The sequence below is a fragment of the Neofelis nebulosa genome, chromosome 1 (assembly GCF_028018385.1).
Source record: "Neofelis nebulosa isolate mNeoNeb1 chromosome 1, mNeoNeb1.pri, whole genome shotgun sequence".
Classification (NCBI taxonomy): Eukaryota; Metazoa; Chordata; class Mammalia; order Carnivora; family Felidae; genus Neofelis; species Neofelis nebulosa.
The window spans coordinates 197,629,136-197,650,340 of NC_080782.1; the positions used below are offsets into that span (position 1 = coordinate 197,629,136).

Genomic DNA, 21,205 nt, shown 5'->3' on the forward strand with positions numbered 1-21,205 from the left:
CCTTTGAAATAACAACTAAACATCTGTAGTGTCTGTGACTAGTATTTGCTTTTACTGAATAGTCTTGTTTCCATTGTTAAGGTAGTGTTGACATCCTTCTAAGTGGTCTCCAATGGTATGTAGTAAATGCCTGCTCTTGCCATCATTTTCATTGTAAACGAACCTTGACAATGTCAGGTTCCCGTCACAGTCTATCAGTGTCACTCACTAAGCGGTGGTGTGACCGTTAGTCCCTTTGAGATTTCCTCCTTTATCAGGGTCAGCCCGTGGGAAGATCTGAATGAATAGTTACATGTTACCTAAGTATAAAGGGTAATAACATTTACATGTACTTTTACTATTTTAATGCATGGTAGTTGAAAGACATTCTTTTTTTACAGGTCACTTTAATTTTGTGTTTGACACATATTCTATCTAAAATTCATAAAAATATACTATGGTGTTCCTTTTTGGAATCTATTCCTCATTAGATATATGCAGGGTTGAATAGTAAATATGATTATCGGGGCTAGGATATTTGGTGCCACTCATACACATAACCAAGTTTGTGTTTTGTTGTTTTTTTTTTTTTTTTAAATTAAACAGTAATAATATCCTTTCCCAAAGCATTTTACGTTTTCTTTTCTACTTAAAAATTGTGTTCCACAAAACAAGGTGATCTTTCTTTGCCAATGATTCTCTACACATTTAATCCTTTAATTATTTTTTCATGGTAATCTTTTTTTTTCGCACTTGTCTCAATTGATAATTATTTCAGTTGATTTGCAAAATAACATTCCAAATGCTGAGGATTCACACTTCTTTCCTTTATTTCAGTTTACTCACAAGAATCAATTACTAAAATTTTATTTATACTCTAGCCGTATTTATTGTTGGTTCTATTGAATATACCATGTCACCAGATACTCAGTAGAATTTTTCCTGTGGTCCCACACAAGAACAAAAGGTACCAGGTACCCCTCATTTTAAAGACAGTAAAAAGCAGCTGCTACTTATCAATAGCACCTGAACCAGCCTATCTTAACTATCACTCCAGGCCCCACAGATATCCTCCTGCCTCATTATAAGAGAGTATGACCGTAGAGAGAGGGGATTTGAAGAAATCCTTGTAGTGAAGAGCTAGCATCTACTGGGACGGCTGTGACTCAGTGATCCCTTTTTGAGAGCGTTTCCACACCACCACTTGAAGGGAGGCTTTCCAAGTTTACAGGTGCCTTCCCCTTATTTCAGAGCTGGATTTCTGTTTCGGTGTGAACTGCTGATCTGTTTTCTGTATATATTTGAGCAGGGGGATAAGGAATTGATAGGTGGCAGGCTAGAGAGTGGACATCATCGGAACAAGACGACCCACACCAAGAGAAGGACCTTATTGGTAAGCGGCAGTGGCAGTTTGGGGAGTTTAGAAGAGCAGGAAGCTGAAGATTTCCATTGTTAGCGACTCGTGCTTCTAGGAAGTTCCTCTGGAAGGGACCCTCTTGAAGGATCAGGCATGACTTAGTAGGAGATACTTAGCATTTAGGCACCTGCCATGTGGAAGATATAAGTGGCTGATAGGCATAGTCGTAGAAGCAGGGAGAACTTGAGGTGGAACTGGTTGAGTCGGAGACCTTTATCCTACTATCCAGGAGAAGGAGAGAAGGAGGATGGATGAAAAACTAACCAAGCCATTGTCTTCCAGGCCACCTAGGTTCTTAGGGATGGCCAGTGCTGATAGAGATGGAGAAACAGAGATGAGCATTAACTAGAATGGATTTTTTAATACTCAAGGTTATTAAGGGGCAGAAAAGGGAGCCTTGACAAAATGTGTTTGAAGGCACAAATTAGAGGAAAAAGAAAGCCATTTAATATCTGTAACTCAGCAGTTCTGAATGTCCCATAATCTGACTACCTTTAGAGTAGGGATAGCTTTCAAAATTGAAGGGTTTCTACCCAAAGCAGTATATTTCTGCATTTAAAACTTGGTCCATCATAAGATATGTATCACAAAATAAGACAAAATATAAACTGGAGCAAGCCAAGAAAAGTAGTCTGAGCTTGTAAAAAGACGGAGATAGGGCATCAAGCTGTTTGCTTTTTTTCAGAACGTATAGCTATGTTTTAATGTTGGGGTGGGAAGCGTGTAAGATTGCAGAGAAAGTTCCATACCCAGTCTTTACAAATTCACGTTTCAGTTACACTAGATCTTAAGATCACTCTGCTTGTCCCTGAAGAATACACATCTTTTTACACAAAGGAAAACTAAACACACAATCGCTTTTTGTATTTAAGTTCCATATATTTGTACATTTGTATTGATAAATTCTTAATAGCTGTATACCTAGGCAGGTAAGTGGATTGTTTCAGATATTATAGAATGCAAAATTAATAGTTTTTAGCTAGAGACAGAATTGGTAATCAGGATTTTATTTCAACTTCCTTTCTTACATTTATGTACCCGCTTACCTCTGGCTGTGTGTGTTGCAAGACCCCATTTGTTAATTTTCACTCCACCAAAATCATGGCATAGCATTAATAGCGGGCCTTCATTGTGCTTGTGGTTACGCTTCTTAATTTCAGCATATGGCAGCCGCCTGTTGTGTTCTACCTGTGGCTGAACCTACGTAAGCAGGTGTCTAGCCTGACACTGTTCCTGCGCTTCTCCACAATCTGTGTGTAAGACTAGGTATGGGAAATCTCTTTCCCTTCAGTTCCTTCCCCCCGACATTAATATATGAATACAAATCTCAAGTAATCAACAGTTGGATCCACTGAGTCTTTTCATGAACCCATGACCATTTTCCTTTGCTTAAACCATTTTATAATTTTATTGTGTTTTATGAGTTTTTACATACATGCCTTGAAAACCTATGATAGTATATGTTCTTTGGGGACCTGAAGGCTATATCAACTTCACCTTGTTCTTCCACTGTAAAGTCAAGAAACAGTTTGATTCAATAAGAATGGGGAAAGAGAGGTGCATCAGGTATTTTTTTTTCTGTTTCTAACTCTCCTTACCAAATATTAGAATTTCCTATATATTTTATCTTCTGTCTCTTGCAAGATTTCCTGTGGTCACAGTAGCAAACGTTAATTTTAAAGGTATACAAGTGTGTATATATATGTTTGCATGTAGGCATAGTACATATATACTGGCTTATATCACTAAACATATTGGCTTAAACCAAAGCACTTGAAATCATACATTTAATAACTATGGGTATGTCTTGTTCTGAAATGGCCTCTTTTCAATTCTTATTTATTCATGCTAATAGGAAAAGGATGTTATAAATAATGCAAAAATCACTTACAGCTGACTTAGTTATATATTGTATATTTTTCATCAGACTTAGTTTCTTAATTGTTTGCTCTATTTATTACCCAAATGAGCTAACATCATGAGTATTTAACAAATGATGATTGGTGGAGATGGCTAGGAGCATTTTATGTAGTGGGAAAATCCAATCTAGTGTTATCAACTTGCTACGGAAAATTCACATGTGGATGATTGATATTTACCCTCACACAAGGGACTAATATCCTGTGATGCAAAAGAGATGTGAAAATAGATAGTATTTTGTCTATAATCTGTTTCAGAATGATTCAGTCAGAAGTTTGGCTTAATATTTTATACCTTGATAATGTGAAAAAAAATAGTCACAGTGCTTCTCCACTATGAGAGTAAAATTGAAATATATTTGGAAAAATGACTTTTTCCAATGTATTAACTGGCAATCAGAATTCAAATAAAAGGAGAAATTGGTTCAAGTGAACAGAGAAACAAAAGTAGATAATAGATATAAGCAGAACTCAAACTGAATTTAAAATAATGAATGTGAGTATTTTTCTGTACTCAGTCTATCAATTATCTTCAAATAAGCAACATACTATGAAAATGTAATGCTTGCATTTATTGGTATTTTAAATGAAATGTGTAGGGAAAATTATCCATTAATTATAAATTCCCTATCCAGTTTTCATTTTCAAATAACATTTATTCCAAAGTGTTATTTCTATACCAATTGTCACTGATTATGCCTCAACTCTTGTTTTAAATGATACTATAAAAAGTAAACATTTAAAGAAAAAATTTGCACATACCTCGATAAAGGCATTGTGGAGTTGAATTTTTATCATGTTTCGCCATCAAATATTTTCTTGACACCATACATTTGAGAAATTCACATACTTACAGTTTTTGCATGTTTGACTAGGACCTTGGTATACGCATCAAAAAGGGTGTGAGTAGAGAAATAAAGTAGATCCATTTGCGAATATGGAAGTGAACTTTTATATCATAGTGTAGGAACAAGCTGGAGAAATTTCTTTTATGTGACTCATTTCTGGATGAAGCTATAAACTTTTTTTTAGCCAAAAGCTGTCATGGTTTCTTGTAAAATAATAAAGATAATAAAGATATCCACTTTAATTGATTCTTTTCATTGTTTAATAAAATTGCTTTGTTTGATTGCTGAAGAATTTGAATTGAGTTTTCATTACCCACTTCTGAACAATTTACTCTAAGATTCAGACAGTATTGAGCTAATGAGTTTGAATTTATATTGAACCTTAACTGTCTTCATGAAGTAAATGGAAAAAAATCATGGCAGTAACTAAGTATTCTTCATTAAAAACTATGTCATAGAGATTTTACAATGAAGCTTTTAATGGAGCTAAAGCATTTAAATTGGAGTTTTACCAACTTTGCTGTTTCTAAGTATATTATATGAAAATATTATTTCTTTTCCTTTTTTAAGAAATGAAAACTCATTAAGCTGACAGGGACATTACAAAAATTTTCTTCAAGGGGGTTGTTTGTATATTCAACAGATTCAGTAAATAAGTTAGTGTTAATTTAATTGGGGAACATGTCGAAATTGAAATTATTCATAAATACCTTCTAAGGTGTATCCTATTAAGGTGTTTAAAAATCTACTGAAATCCAAAACATGGCCCCATTATTAAAATGAAAGCTCTCAAATGTACTGTTTTTACTTTGACACTATATTGCCATAATCATCAACTTTTGTTTCTTTGTAGTTGAATAAAGGTGATATATTTATTGATGCACACATATTTAATATATTACTCTGACATTATTAACCTTTGTAAAGTGATCTTTTAGGCTCTTTGTGCTGTGTCTAAATCAGTTGGGCATTTAATAATTCCATGTTTAGGATTTGTGGTGGAATTAAGTGAGGAACTTTAACTCTGAATGGTGGCTAGAAATCATTTAATACAAGAATAACTACAACTACCAGTGGGCTTCACTTCTAAGAAGTAGTTAATTCTCTAGGTATATAACAGAGACCATTTTATCTTAATTTGGTTATTCAAACTAGATTAGACTCAAAAAGTAAGATAAATATTGTAGAATTTTTTTTAATTGAGGAACTATATAAGAAAAAGAAAAACAAAAAAATATATGGTTTAGGGGAAATTTACTTACTTGAGGTTATTTTCCAAGAAATCACTTGGCCAACTCGAAATGTGATATACTTTTTAAAACCTCATTTCAAATAAATTATTAGAAGATTTGGAATACTATTGCATCCAAATTGCTTATGTGCATTCCCCACAAGTAGCTGTGATGGTTCTGGGGATAATCAAACACTGTCCTCTTGCCCATCACAGAGATCTCAGGCTTCTGTTACCCACCCCCACATGCCTGGAACTAACAGTCTTCCACTTAGGCAACCTTTCCACCACCTTGAGCAGAGCCACCTTCTGCCAAATTCTATAATGGTATTTTTTGGTACTAAAAATGGTAGTTGCCCAGAAAAAAATATCCAATCATTATATTGTAAAATGTAGGACATAACAAAGAGATACTACATTTAGATAACTAATTGTGATGTGTTAAATAAAACCCTCATATTTTAAGCAAGAATTAGAATGATCAGAAGAATAATGCAGCAACGAATTGACCATTTGTATTAAACGCATGAGGCATGGTGACGTGATAAAACATGGCACCGAACTGGTTAGCTTCAAAGCTAATTTCCCTGAGTGGTGAGTGGGTATTGTTGCATATAAAGAGGACAAATATTTTTCCTTTGGCAATCATTATTAGAACGTTTTTTAATGCTTCAATTTTCAATGATTTATGCCCTTTACCATTTTCATAAATGAGATACACTACGTTTCATAGTTTTATTTGAACAGAGCAATGATGAGATCTGTGCATTTTTTATAGGACTGGAACTTCCTTTTATGATGATGCCCCACCCTCTAATTCCCGTCAGCCTACCTCCAGCGTCTGTCACCATGGCAATGAGCCAGATGAACCATCTCAGCACCATTGCAAATATGGCGGCAGCAGCTCACGTTCAGAGTCCCCCTTCCAGAGTTGAGACGTCTGTTATTAAGGTAATTGTTTTTTTATATGACTGTTTTGGCTTATGCCAGACATCGTCTTAGGCCACTACCTCTAAGTCTATTTTCTTATTCCACAAGTAATTCTAAATTCAAAACAGATGATAGTAAATAAATTGTGAGAAAAATCACAGTAGTTAGAACCAGGTAGAGCCAGGGGTACAGGATTAGACAGATTAGGCCAATCTTAAGTTCCGTGTTGTATCTGTTGTTTTAGGTTTATTTATTTATTTGAGAGAGAAAAAGTACAAGCAGGGGAGGGTGCAGAGAGAAAGAGGAATGGAGAGAGAATCCCAAACAGGCTCCATGGGCAGAGCCTGATGCAGGGCTTGATCTTACATCTGTGAGATCATGACGTGAGCCAAAATCAGAGTGAGGCACTTAACCAACTAAGCCATCCAGGGGCCCTTGTCTTTTGTCTATTAAGAGAGAGATGGATGTAGGAAATTAATTGATATATTTCAAATTCAATAAATATATGACTGTGTGCATGAGTGCATGCATGTCAATGTATGTGTGTGTGGGTTTATGAGCTTTAAGGTATGGGAAATAATTGCTGATTTGTTGTTAAATTATGGTTCTGCCATGTTGCCTTGAGCATGTGACTCAATCTTTCTGATTCTATTCTACATATAAAAAGTAGGTAATACAGTATAGGTGTAAACACTAAACAAAATAATAAAATTGAATGCTTTTTATAAGTTCAAAAATACACTATATGTGAAGATAACACTATTGTTATACAAAGATCACATGTGCGTGTATATATGCACAATTCTCTCTCTCTCTTTTCCCCTTGTGTGGGAGGGTATGTGTATACCCTTAAATGTGTATGCATATACCTTTAATTTATTTTATAATATGTACTTAAATAAAATTCCTTTAAATGAATTGTCAGAATACATTATTAATTTTTAAATTAAGTAAAAGATACTAATGCTTATCCTTATATGACATAATCATTACCTCTTTCTTCTGAATATAATACACTTGAGTTAAGGAGGCCTCTGGAGCATGCCTTACATAAAAAGTCCTGTTAACAATTCTTATTCATTGCTGGTAGGTATGCAAAATGCTATAGCCATTTTGGGAGGCAGTTTTATGGTTTCTTACACAGCTAAACATACTTCTACCACAGGATTATGTATTTTGCCAGCTCCTTGGTATTTACTCAAACAAGTAGAAGAGTTATGTCTACACAAAAACTTGCACATGGATATTTATAGCAGTTTTTTTTTTAATAATTGCCCAAACTTGGAAGCAACCACGATGTTTTCAGTAGGTGAAAGGATTAAAAAGAAGTGGTATATCCATATGTTATGACTTTGCTAAATTAACATTTGTTAAGGGGAACATAGGGATGACTGATGGTGAGCCATGGTCCAACACAGACCATAAGAAAAATTGAAATAGATAACCTTATTACTCACGAGTTCTGGTGGAAATACCTCAAGGTATATACCTTGAAGGACCACATGGGGAGGTCAAGGCGGAGTACAGAGAGAACAAGGCAGGATCTGGGACAGATGCCTGTGTCAGGGCCCAAAGGTAGAATGCTTCGAGGTTCCCAGGCTAGGGCTAGATTGGGCAATTAAAACCAGAAGAGCATAGTTTTGGTGAGCTCCAGCGGGCTCGTATGTAGGAGGAGACCTTTATTCACAAGTGCTGTTGAAGAAGTCCTATTAAGGGCTTCCATGCTTACATTTGCTTGTGATTCTGTGGCTGTTATCTAGGGCATGTGCTTGCAAGAGGGGGCTTTTGTCAGTTTAAGGTCCCTCCAGGACAGTTGGCCAAACAAAATGGATGCCTAGGCAGCAATACTATTCGAGTAGCTTAACTAAACGCTTGACACCATATAATGGAATATTGTTCAGAACTAAAAAGAAATGAATTATCAAGTCATGAAAAGATATGGAGGAAACTTAAATGTATACTGGTAAGTGAAAGAAGCCAGGCTGAAAAGGCTACACACTGTATGATTCCAAGTGAATGACCTTTTAGAAAAGGCAAAACTATGGAGATACTAAAAAGATCAGTGGTTGCCAAGGAGTGGGGCAGGGATGAATAGGGAGAGTACAAAGAATTTTTTGGGCAGTGAAAATGCTCCGTGTTATACCAAAATGATAGATAATGTCATACATTTTTTTAAAAGGCCATGTTACTACTTATACATTGTATAAGTATACAATGTATATATACATTGTATACATACTTATACATTACTATTATACATTGAATAATATGCTAATACCAATTTTTCTTATAACAATGGCTCTATAAGCAAGGATGTATACTAGTCCCTCACCATTTTCTGAAGTATCCTCACCAGGAAAAAAATATATGTATCACAGAAAACCAAGATCAACTTCTTAAAAATCTTCAGCTGAGAAAATGCCAATGAATGCTACATTGTCGTCAGCCAGGAACCATGAAGATAACTTTTAAAAATTCCTCTTTATTCGGAGTGACTTTCGGAGGGTTCCTTTGTTACCAAAGGATTTGTTAATCAAGATGTCACTGCATAATTCCATTTATGACCATTTTTGGTAATAGTTATTACTGAGAATTCAACATTCTCATTGCTTCACTCACTGAAGTGACCTAGAGGGAGGTTTTGGCTGAAGAAAAAAGGCTAAGTGTTCCTATCATTGTACTCGATAGCTATTTTAAAAAAATGAAAAGGTACTAAGGATTAGTTATAGGATGTGATTACTCTCATTTTTTTAAAAAGTTAGTAATTATTACTGTAGAGAATCGTCCTCATAATAATAATTATATAATTTTCACTCTCAAAACTGGGAATTTTGTAGTTCCTCATTTAGACAAGATAGGGAATCGTAGTTAAAGTAAAGCTATGGCAGAAGAACAGATTTTAGCAGTTTAAAATCATAATGGGTGACTTAGTTATTAACTGTAGATAATTTGGACATCAGCTGGTAGCTTACATATGTCTGGATCCAGAAGACTCTAATTACATCAGAAAACTTGATTTTTTTTATCTTTTAAATACACACATTTTTTAAATAGTGTATGTTGTATCCAATGTTAATCAGAATACTTAAGTAGTGAAACTTCCTTTACTAAATCTTTGGTTGTCAACATTTAGGTAAGTAGGAGGAAGCAGTTGGGTTTCCTCTGGAAGGCACCTTTAGAAAACAGTCTAGATTATTGAAAAGTCAGCAACATTCCTTTGGTTTCTTAAATTAAGGTCAGGAATGGAGAGGAGGGAGACAGGGAGAAAGGAAGGAAATATGCAAAAAGGTAATAAAAAAAAGTGACAAAGCCCTGTGTCTTGAACTGTGTGCCAACACCTCCTACAATGTAGTGATAGCCCATTTTCTAGTCTCTCGGGGCAAATATTTTCAGAAACTTGGCTATGGATAGGTTAAAGGAAATTCTGGGCTTTTGAAAGCAGTGGTGATATAAATGGTGATAATAGCTGAATAAGAAACAATGGCTCTAATTAAGAATGATTAAAGAAAATAAAAGCTGATGGTTTTAAAAATTATTATTTATCACTAATAATACAAGCTGGTAGTTTTAACTGCACACATCAAAGTGACGCTCCATTGGCCACCGTGGAAGTGTGGAAGGGCCATTGCCCCATTTCTTTGCAGGCTGGCAACCTATATATTTTTAAACTTGATGTTAAAGATCATAGAGACTAACCATATTTCAAGAAAAGCATAAGATAATTCTAACAATTTTTGGTAAAAAAAAAAAAAATTAGACCTGAGAGAATTCGAGAGTACAGCCTCGGAGGATAAGGGTAAGGAATAGGTTCTTTATAGAATTCCAAATATTAGGGAAAACAAGTTAATAAAAAACCTGCCTAAATTTATATATAGAAGACTTCATAGCACAAGCAGTGTTTAGTAAACTCCCATGATATATATTAGTTAAACTTAATTTGGGGGAAGTTTGATTTTCCCTAAAGAAAATGTTTGACTCCTATGTCACATTAAATAGTATGGGACCCAAGTGGGCAATTAGAATAGTGCTTGCAACTTTGTTTGCCTGAAAAGATTCTAATTATGAAGGCCGATTAAAAGCAAAATGTTAAATACCACGAAGATTTCCCCCATCTGAAGGAATGATAAGGGAAATAGCTTTTGAAGGGAAAATAGAAGGTTGAGGCGTTTTCTGTGTGCTGGAGTGTACCATTTACATTTCTTGAGAGTAATGATAAGAATTAAAATGAAAACAACCTACATGAGAATGGCAAAAGAATTTATAGGACAGAAGGGAAGTGAAAACAATGCTCTCAGGGTTACAGACTTTTAAAACATTTTGTCATTACCTGTTTCTAGGAGGTAAAGGAGCTCCAAAGCCTTTCTCATAAACCTATTTATGAGAATGTACACACCACACCAGTACATGCAATGGAACAGGGTCCAAAAGCTGTCGTTCATGGGTAAAATTCACCCTTCTTCCAGTTCTCGCATGGACTATGAGTTAAGAATGGTTTTATACTTTAAAGTGGGTGAGGAAACCTATCACAGGAAGACAGTCATTCATGACCCATGAAAATTATATCAAATTCAAATTTTAGTGTCTAAACAAAATGGCTTTGGGAGTTAGCTACACTCTCTCTATATAACATCTATGGCTACTTTCACATACAAAGCAGAGTGGAATAAACTATTGACTAGCTGACTCTTCACAGAAAAATAAAAAATCGCTGGTACCTGCATTAGAACTACAATGAACTCATACCCGTGTGAATCTTAGGCTGTGGATAATTGCGGCGGCTCAAACTAAACTCTCAAACATGATGGGGCCATGGGTTTTGGCATTGAAAAATAAAAGAAATTAAAGGAAATGAGGAAAAGAAAATTACACAGATGAAGACAATACCATTGTATCATTGTTATTTGCTTTAAAAGAAGCCTTCATGATGGAGTCTGCCAAAGTATTAAATCTAGACTTTCTCCGGCTGATTGGTTTGGACTACTGGAAATAATTTAGTAAGATAACTTTGAGGAGGAAATGGGCATATACTGTTTAGACAATAATTCTAATTTGAATCCCTAATAGCCAATTGCCTGTAAGTATATATTAAATTATTATGGGCTCTGTATTAGTCTATTATGTATCATTGAGAATCATATATTTTTACTGTTTAATGTTCTATGAATGTTATGAATGAAGAGACATAGACTTGAGACGTCAGACGTTATATAATCCAGCTTTTCCTACAGTGACAAAATAATTTTTGCATCCTCCCTACCCATTTTTATATAGCTAAGCTTTTGTGGAAAGCCTATTCTATTTTCAGCAAACTCAAGAATGAAGAGGGTCTTCATTAGCTTCTACCTCAAGTTTATTATGTTCTCCTGGAAGATAAAAGGTCTACTAATTCTGTGCCCTAGCCATTTAAATATATAAATCCACTGCTGTAGTAACTATAGTGTTTCTTTCCTCCAGACACAATATTCTAACTTCTTTTGACCATTCCTCATCAAGCTTCTTGGTTGACCTTTTTTGAAAAATCACCCTCTTTACCCCAGTCCTTTCCATACAATACTCTAGAAGTGAACTGGCTAGTGAAGAGATGCTGGAACTAACCTAAACCTCAGTTGTGGACAACAGCTTATAAATGTAGTCAGAATTCACAAAACTGTTGTGAGTGTGTGTGTGTGACTCAGTACATTTCATGCCTTTTAAACATGAAATTGTACTAAGCCAATTCTTTATTTTTTTACTTTTACTAGGAATTTGCATTTATCCATATTAAGTGTATTTCCCAGTCCACTGATTTAGGCTCTTTAGATACTTAACTTTTTTAATTTAAGCATAGTTGACACACAATGTTATATGAGTTTCAGTACAACATGGTGATTCAACTTCTCTATACATTATACTATAATCACCATAAGTGTAGCTACCCTCTGTCACCATACAACACTATTACAATATCATTGACTGTATTCCCTATGCTGTGCCTTTTATTCTGTGAGTTATTCATTTCATAACTTGAAGCCTATTCTTTAGATACTTTTGAGTATTAACATTCTAAACTCTCATACTATTTATACAATCCTTGTATCATTTCCAAATTGTAAAAGGATATATTACTTGTATTACTTTAAATCACTGAGGAAAATAAACAGTATAAATCAAGAGATCAATTCCTCTTGTCATTAGAGAATTCCTAATAGGCTGAAATGTTCTACTAATTGATTCTCTTTAGGTATCATTCATCAAGTAACCCCAAATCTCCCTGAATGAATCAATATTTTTCTCACATTTTATTTAATAAATTCACAATGAGATCATATGGACTTAGAAAAAATGGTTCTTGTTGAAAAAAAATTGAAAAAAAGAAAAGCAGCGTATTTTAGTGGTTTAAAACATAGATTATGGTGGAAGAATTCTTGGGTTTATATTCCATTTCTACTACTTCTTAGTCATGTGACCTCAGACAAGTTACTTAATATCTCTGTCTTTGTTTGCTTTTCTGTACAATGACCCCCTTATTTATTCAGGTCACCATACTGATTACATTAGTGTTTACAACATCTTTCAAAGTTTTTGTACACTGACATTGTCTTCTCCCATTATTTTCTCCCCAAATATTCACAATCATTTGTTTAAAAATAAGTTCTAGAATCTTACAAGAGATTCGTGTCAAACTTTTGAAATAGAGTCACAATTGTATAGTAAGAATTTTCTCTCTTTCTTGTGCAGGCTTCTTCACCTGACAGAAGTGCTGCATTTTACTTTGGGGGAATTCTGCAGTGCATTGGTATAGAAAGCTAATTTTTAAATGCATTTTTTTCAGATTTCATTTTTTTCAGGGATAGTATAGAATTGAGATTGAGAAATTTGGCAACATTCAAATTATTCTACATCTTTGAATAAACATCTTTCTCTCATGCTACATTACGGAGGTTTCTGAGGACAAGGAATATGATTTAAATTTGTTAGTTTTCTCCATTGACCTTTGACTCCTCTTGACTATATGTGTGTGTATGTGTGTGTGAAAGAAAGGCAGAGAGAGAGAGACATAAGCAGAGACACTTTATGACATTCTCATTTAAAGAATTAAAGATTGAAAAAAATTAAATTCAAGTAAAATTTTGATCCCTAATAATTTTCTTTAAAGCAGGTCCTTAAATAACTATATTAGTAAATAGGACTTTATGTGCATGAAAGTTTAAAATGTTTAAATATTATAAAAACTAGAACCAGAATGACCTGATTCTTAAAGTACATGAAAATCCTAGAGCAATGTCATGTCCCCCATGTTTGTTTAGGTACAGAATAGCTTATTTTGGGGCAATCATAAATAACGCTAGATATGTGCATTACTTTCAGACATTTTTTCACACACAAAAAACGATTTCATATAATTTTTACTTGGACTTAGAGAAATAGTTAAGTACATTCTCTTAATGTTTATTTGGGTGTTGATATTAAATGTGAAGAAGATGCTTACAGCAAAAGTATTCAAACACAACCACCACTAAATATATCCTACATCAATGTATTTAAACAAATCGTATATGTTTAAATCAATACGTTTGTAATAATGCTAAAAAATAAATTCGTGGTTCACCTTTGAATTCTAGGGAATTGATTCTTTTAAAGGACAAAAGCAAAGGATAAAGGGGTGAAATCAAGCATTTTCCTGACTTTCCCATACAGACTGTTCCTAGGGATCATCATTAATTCACTAGGGGAACTTTTCTGTTCATCTAAATCTTCTGGCCAAAAAAATGAATAAGGAATGGTATAGTTGGAATGTCACCAAATTACCAGTGCTAATGAAGTGGAGTCTAGACCATGATCATCAGTGGGGGCTGGCATCATAAAATGCAGCCAAGCAGACGTTATGTGTTTCTGATGGAGGCATGCAACACCATCTATGAAGAAGTCTCACTGCAAACTCAACTTAAATCAAGCATCCATACTTAACTATGTAGGACATTTAGGGGACTGAGGGACCTAGAGGTGAATGACACCCTTACGGAACTGCATAGGACCAGTTCAGTGTGGTGGTGGCCTCTAACAACATACACAGTGCCTTAACTGGATAAAAATTGGGTTTAAACATTTGTCATGCACAGAGAGAATGATGCCAGTTAATGAATGGCAGCGACGGCCAAGTCAGAAACTTACCTTTTTTCTCTTTCCCTCCTCCCTCTGTTCCCCCTTCCTTGAGTGTGTGAAAAGAGGAAGTCCTATCTTTTAAGATGATAGTGTTTATTATTACATAGGGATGGATTATAATCCCTGAGCCAAGACTATATGTGGTTGTTTGAAGTAACTGTAGGACTTTGTATATTAAAAAATAGTCATCTGAAATTATGAAGATCCCTGAATTTTCATGCGGATGAGGGAAGACATATAGTCCCCTACCACCCCTGAATAAGTTCGAAGAGACAGTGGAATAAAACTAAGTTGTTTATGATTACACTCATGGGTTCTACCAGTTTTACATTTAGAAACATTGAGTATTTCTTGTGTATCATCACAAAAACAAACAAAAAGAGCTATGTAAATATTCCTTGGAACCTCAATTTAGAATTCTGAGTCACGGAATTTTGATGGTGTCTGCCTGACAGACAGAAGGTAGAGACCAGCTGCAAGTATATTAGCATTGTTTACTGTGTCTTCCAGAACTACTTTGAAACATTTTTTCCTGAATCCAGAATCCTATCTCTACTATTTATTTTGTCTGATAATTTTTCCAGAGCAAGGAAATTTAGATGTCACACTTCATCACTGTGCATATATGGTTCTGGACTCCACTAACAACATTTACCGCTTAAGATACACGCTCCATGAGGGAAAGGATTTTCATCAGTTCTGCTTACTTGTATATATAAGACCAGAGCCTAGGACACTGGCACATATTAGATGTTCAGTAAATGTTCTTTGAATAAATGAATAGGTCTGAGTTGTCTTAAATCTCAGGAGTTTGGGTTATAAAGTGCTAGTCAACTTCAATTTTGTAAGTTAAAAGTTACATCATGATAACATTTAATGTTAGAACTATCCTCTCTCCACTTCTATAACGTAGTCAGTGATGGAATCTCTAACTGATAAACGTATGAAAATCCAGACAATTAAAAAGGGAGCAACATGAAGCTAAATGAAACAATCCTTTAGAGAAATGAATTGTGAGTGGGTTGTGATTGTTTAGACTTACATTAAGAAAATATTTTCAGTTGGTAAAATATAATGCATTTTGTGATAGACAGGAGGCAGATGTGGTAATGTAATTTTTAAATATTCAGTTGCCCCATGTGTAATACTGAGCATTTTCTACTTTTTGTTTTAGAATTTTGGAATACACTATTTTGAATTCCACCTTTGATTCTGAATTATCTTGGAGACTAATACTTCTTGCTGTACCCAGAAACAATAAATGCAGCTTTTTCTTTATTGTTATTCTGCTACCATTAGTTTATTAGTATGACCTTTTTTGTGTGTGTGAGAGGGTATTCCTCTTAAATTCTCATTTATTATTGTGGCTGGTTTTATAAAGATGGAACATTGCAAAGGATTGTGTTTTATTGATTGGTGGAGTTATGATGTAGGACTATAAAGCAGCGTGTTGAAGTATTAAATTAAATATTCTTCCTCTTTGTCCTACTTCAGGCCCATCTTGGAGGTTAAAGGGTATTACACAAATGAAATGATAAATCCAGTTTACATAGTTTTCCTATAGACATTGAACTGCTTCTTTCTTATTATGTCTGAATAAAACTCATTATCTATTTTGTTTCAGTAATAATTATGAGATTCTCTCCTAAGCAATTCTTTACTGTCTCCATTATTCTCCATCTTATAGCATACTCTGGAAAGGCAAGCATATAAATATGATAAAAGAATTAAGCTGTTGAAATAAATTAATTTATTGTGCAACAATGTATTCAAATCTTACTTGCTCAGTGGATTTTACTTTAATGAAATTCTTCAAAGAACAATACATCATGTTCCAAAGATTGAAATTATACACTAAGTGAAATGACTGAATATGTTGTGTCTCAATTTACAGAAAGTTTCAATTGAATACTTAGCTTTTAAATAATAAAAATTTGCATAAATTAAAATATTTTCTTTAAATCAAAGTATTAAGTATTGTCTTTGTATTCTTTGTTCTTAGAGAAACAATTATAATTAAAGTAAAAATAAGCTAAAGCTAAATTAAATACAATTTCACCTACATTTTCTAAGCCTTCAATTATGCTTTTAAGGTGTATTTTACATTAGATTTAAATCCAGTTTATTTTTTACCTAGTTTAGTATATGATGTTTAGAGTATTTTGAATGTATAAATGAATAAGTGAATAATGCATGAATGAAAGGAATATCAAGGAAAGCTTTGACAGTTAAATATGTTGACTAATGAAATAATTTTTATACTTATGTGGAAAATAAGATAAATAATTGTTTTTAATGGCATAATTATTGTTGCCAAAATGTTATGCATTAAGTGTTTAAGTATTTTATGAGTTGAATATCTCAGGAAAAAATCAGTTTCTCATGCTTTCCATTAGCACCAGTAAGAAATCTATTAAGACAGGAAACTCAGACTTGCAAAATGACTTTAGAGGGAATGATTTATTTCAAGATTGCACTTTATCTCTGTGCATCCAAACATGTGCCACTGCATATATGATCACTTACATAATTATTATGAGAAATATTAAAACATATTGATGAATTAACATTGTCAAAGTGACTTTTTGAAGAAAATAGAATGGTTAATTTATAAAATTTTAGTTTTAGCAAAGAAAAATATGGAGTGTTCTTGGGGTGCCTGAGTGGCTTAGTCAGTTAAGCATCTGACTCTTGATTTCAGCTCAGGTCACCATCTCATGGTTCATGAGTTCGAGCCCTGCATCAGGTTCTGCGCTGGCAGTGTGGAGCCTGCTTGGGATTCTGTCTGCCTCTCTGCCCCTCTCCCATTAGCTCTCTCTCTCTCTAAATATATAAATAAATAAATAAATAGATAGATAGATAGATAGATAGATAAATAAACAAACATTATAATATATACATATATTACAATGTTTATATATATAAAGATAATATATGATATAATTATTATATATTATAATATATAATGATAATATGTATATTATCATTATATAATATATTAATATATATAATATTATATAATGATAATATATAATGATCATATATAATGTTTATATATATAAACATTTTGTTCAATATATATATATACATATATATACACACCGATGTGTATATATATATATATATACTGTTCTTTTTCAAATACATACCATGTACTTTTGTGTGTGAGAGCCAGATGTATGAGGAATTGACCTTTAAAGTATAGACAAATTTGTGTTCTCTTTATTAGAATTCTTAGAAATCAAGATTAAACTCCTTTTAGTGTATCTCTGGTCACTTATGCAGTTAGCTGTAGCATAACTTATTAATACATTTATACAGACTATAAAAGAATTGTATACAGTATTATACATAAAGGATTAAGAATGCTTTTTTCAAGATATATCTGAATAGCTACTGGAAAGACACATTAAGTACAGTGGTGTTTCAAGCAGTTAAGTACATGACCTTATTGCCATTTGGGGGAGGGGAGAGGGTAACAAATTGTGGGATATTTGTGCAGTTGAATATATTCAACAGTAGAAAAGAGTAAATTAATGACACATGTAATATCAGGGATGAATCTCAAAGACCATTTTGTTGTGAAGAAGCCAGAAACAAAGAATTTACTGTATGATTTCATTTTTATGAAATTCTAGAACCAGAAAATCTACTCTACAGTGATAGAATTCAGAAAGTGGTTGTTTATGAGAATCAGAGGAATTGACTGGAAAAGGGCATAAGAAATCTTTCTGGGGTTATGGGAATGTTCTAGATCTTGACAGAACTCATTAAACTGAACAAATAATAAATGTATAGTTTGCTTCATAATTTAGGGTAGAAGTGAATGTTAAAAAGAAAAGGATTTATAATTGCAATTAGAAGATAGGAAGTAACATTCAGCATCCAGTTATGAATTCTCTATTCTTTTAAATCATGTATCTTTTTGTTTTTTAGAAACTTAGGTTATTTGTTTGCTGTGTGGACTAAAGAACTCAGGTCATTTAGAAGTATACCTTCTTTGATTTATTTAGTTTGGAAAAATAACTGATATGTTGTTCATTTTTGTGTTTTTTGAGACATAGATTTAAAAATAGTTTGAATTTTTTTAAATGGTTTATTATTTATTTTTGAGACAGAGAGAGGGGCAGAGAGAAAGGGAGACATAGAATCCAAAGCAGGCTCCAGATGCTGAGCTGTCAGCACAGAGCCTGATGCGGGGCTCAAACTTACAAGCTGTGCGATCATGACCTGAGCAGAAGTCAGACGCTTAACTGGCTGAGCCACCCAGGTGCCCCAATTCCAAAATATTTTCACCTCCAAATTGCACAGTTGGATACCATCTTATATTGGTATCCCTTAGTATAACAAATGTATGATGTGTCATAAACTTCCCTGAACAAGTTAATTGTAAATATTAATATTGAGGGGTTATGTCTTCCTCTTTCCTCTCTTCTGCCCCACTTCTCTCTCTCATTTGCTTATTTTCGGTCTTTCAAATGCAACCCCACGTGACTCGGGTAGGACAGTATATTGTGTCAGGTTTACATTTACCTACATACCAGTTTTGCTGTTTGTAGAAAATAGAGCACTTAACCTCTAATCAATTAAGGTAAAGGGCTAGTGTTATATAATATTGATACTACATCTCTCCTGTGGGAAGTTTTAATTGTCCTTTACAGAAACCAACCCACACAGTTTAGATTAGTCCAAAAGCTCCTCAAGTTCAAAATGTTATCTTTACAACAAGATTCTAATATGCATTGAAACTCTTGAAAGATTTTAGTTGTTGTTGTTGTTGTTGTTGTTGTTGTTTCTCTTTTCCTTTGTTTTGGCTACAGTATTGAGAGACCTCTCAAATCTTTGGTCATGAAGTTTCTTCTGGGACTACTTTTATTCCATGGAATATATATAATGGGAAACTGATTTAGTCATGAATTTTGGAAGAGGGCTTGGTCATTTTTTCTGGTTATTTTCATTTTCTTTGTCATGCTTTTTCAAAAATTAAGACTTCGCATATATGTGGAAGATGTTTATCAACAATGTTCAGGACTGAAAAATTAAACAGGAATGAGACCAGCAGTGCTCACTTTTAAATGCACATTAAAATCACCTGGAGTCTTAAAAATATACTGATGTCTGGGCTCTACTTCTGATTCAGTGTATATAGCTGCTGTATCAAAGCACCATCAACTGGGTGGTTTAAAACAACAGAAATGTATACTTTCACATTCTAGAGGCCCGAAGTCTGCAATCAAGATGTCAGCATTGCCGTGCTTCCTCTGAGATCTAGGTAGAATTATTCCTTGTCTCTCCATAGCTTCTGGTGGTTGCTGGAAATCCTTGGCATTCTTAGTAACTCAGTTCTAAAGTCCAATTCCGCCTCTCTATTCATAGGACATTTTCTCTCATTTCTTCACAATGTCTTCTTGTAAGGACACGGGTCATGTTGGATTAAAAGCCCACCCTACTCCTGTATGACCCCATTTTAACTAATTAAAAACTAATTAAGCTGCAAAAAAACTTTGCAAATGAAGTCACATTCTTAGGTACTGGGGATCAGGACTGCACTCTTTTTGGGGACACAATTCATCCCCTAATCCTCAGTAAACCAGAATCTCTGGGAGCAAAGCCCAGACATAGGCATGTTTAAGAACTTCCCAGGTGATTCTAATGCAAAGCAGGAATGGGAACCATCCTAATGGGAATCTGACCAGACCAATGGGGCCTCTGAGACCAAAGATATGCATGACCCTCATTCTCACTGGTCAGTTGACCTCTCACAAGTTAGTTATATTTTAGAACTTTTTTTTTCTTTTATATTTTTTAAAGCCTGCTCTCTTAATATTTGCATTTTTGCACCTGAATAAGTATTTATTTATTTATTTATTTATTTATTTAATTTTATTTATTACATATGTAGTTTGCTTTTAACCATTCAAATATTTATTAATTATGGAAAAGACAGTTCCTCAAGGCCTATGTGCCTTGATGTCTGAAAGTATAAATATATTACTGCTCAAAGAAGAAAATGTTAATAAGTAGGTATCTTATTTAATCTGTAACACCATAATAGTTCATTGGAGGCAGTTATATGATATATTTGCACATTAGTTTAAGGAGGAAGGTTCAGGGCTTGGCAGGGGAGATATGGAATGGGATGTGTTAACAAAATAGTATCAGGAAATACAATACCAAGTTTCCCTGGGCTACAACTAATATGTATTTCATGAATTTCCCCTAATACATATATGTGGTTGAATTGGAGCTAAGGGAAGGGGGTAGTCTGAGAATTATTTGAATCAAACAAAATTATTCCAATGTTAAATAATAATCGATTTCTATGATGCCTTAAAATGTGACCATCCAAGTGTGTCCAGAGCAGTGCCATGATGAAATAACTGTGAATAACTCCTCTGGTATTGTTATTATGGTCTGTCACATTGATATTTGTGTGCTAAATGATCCTTAGACACTGCTGAAGCGATAGAATCTAGGGATTTCTTTAAATTGATAATTGTCTAGAATTGAAACCTGCTTTGTTCTGTTGTTTTGTGTTGTCTAATAGGCTCTAAAATGGTTGTCTTCTGGGGCACCTGGGTGGCTCAGTCTTTTAAGCATCCGACTCTTGATTTAGGCTCAGGTCATGATCACGGGGGTCATGGGGTGGAGCCCCATGTTGGGCTCCATCCTGACAGTGTGGAGCCTGCTTAGGATTATCTCTCTCCCTCTCCCTGTGTCCCTCCTCTTCCTCTCTGTC

At 34.1% G+C, this 21,205-nt stretch overlaps 1 protein-coding gene across 2 annotated transcripts in view; it reads left to right on the forward strand.

Annotated features, from left to right (window-relative positions):
- The window catches only part of DACH1 (dachshund family transcription factor 1), a 436,806-nt gene that overhangs the window by 296,487 nt on the left and 119,114 nt on the right, over positions 1 to 21,205 (forward strand). For both annotated transcript variants that reach the window (XM_058683162.1, XM_058683172.1), the window contains exon 4: positions 6,173 to 6,345. In XM_058683162.1, coding sequence (XP_058539145.1) covers positions 6,173 to 6,345 — 173 coding nt within the window. The remainder of the gene's footprint in view (positions 1 to 6,172; positions 6,346 to 21,205) is intronic.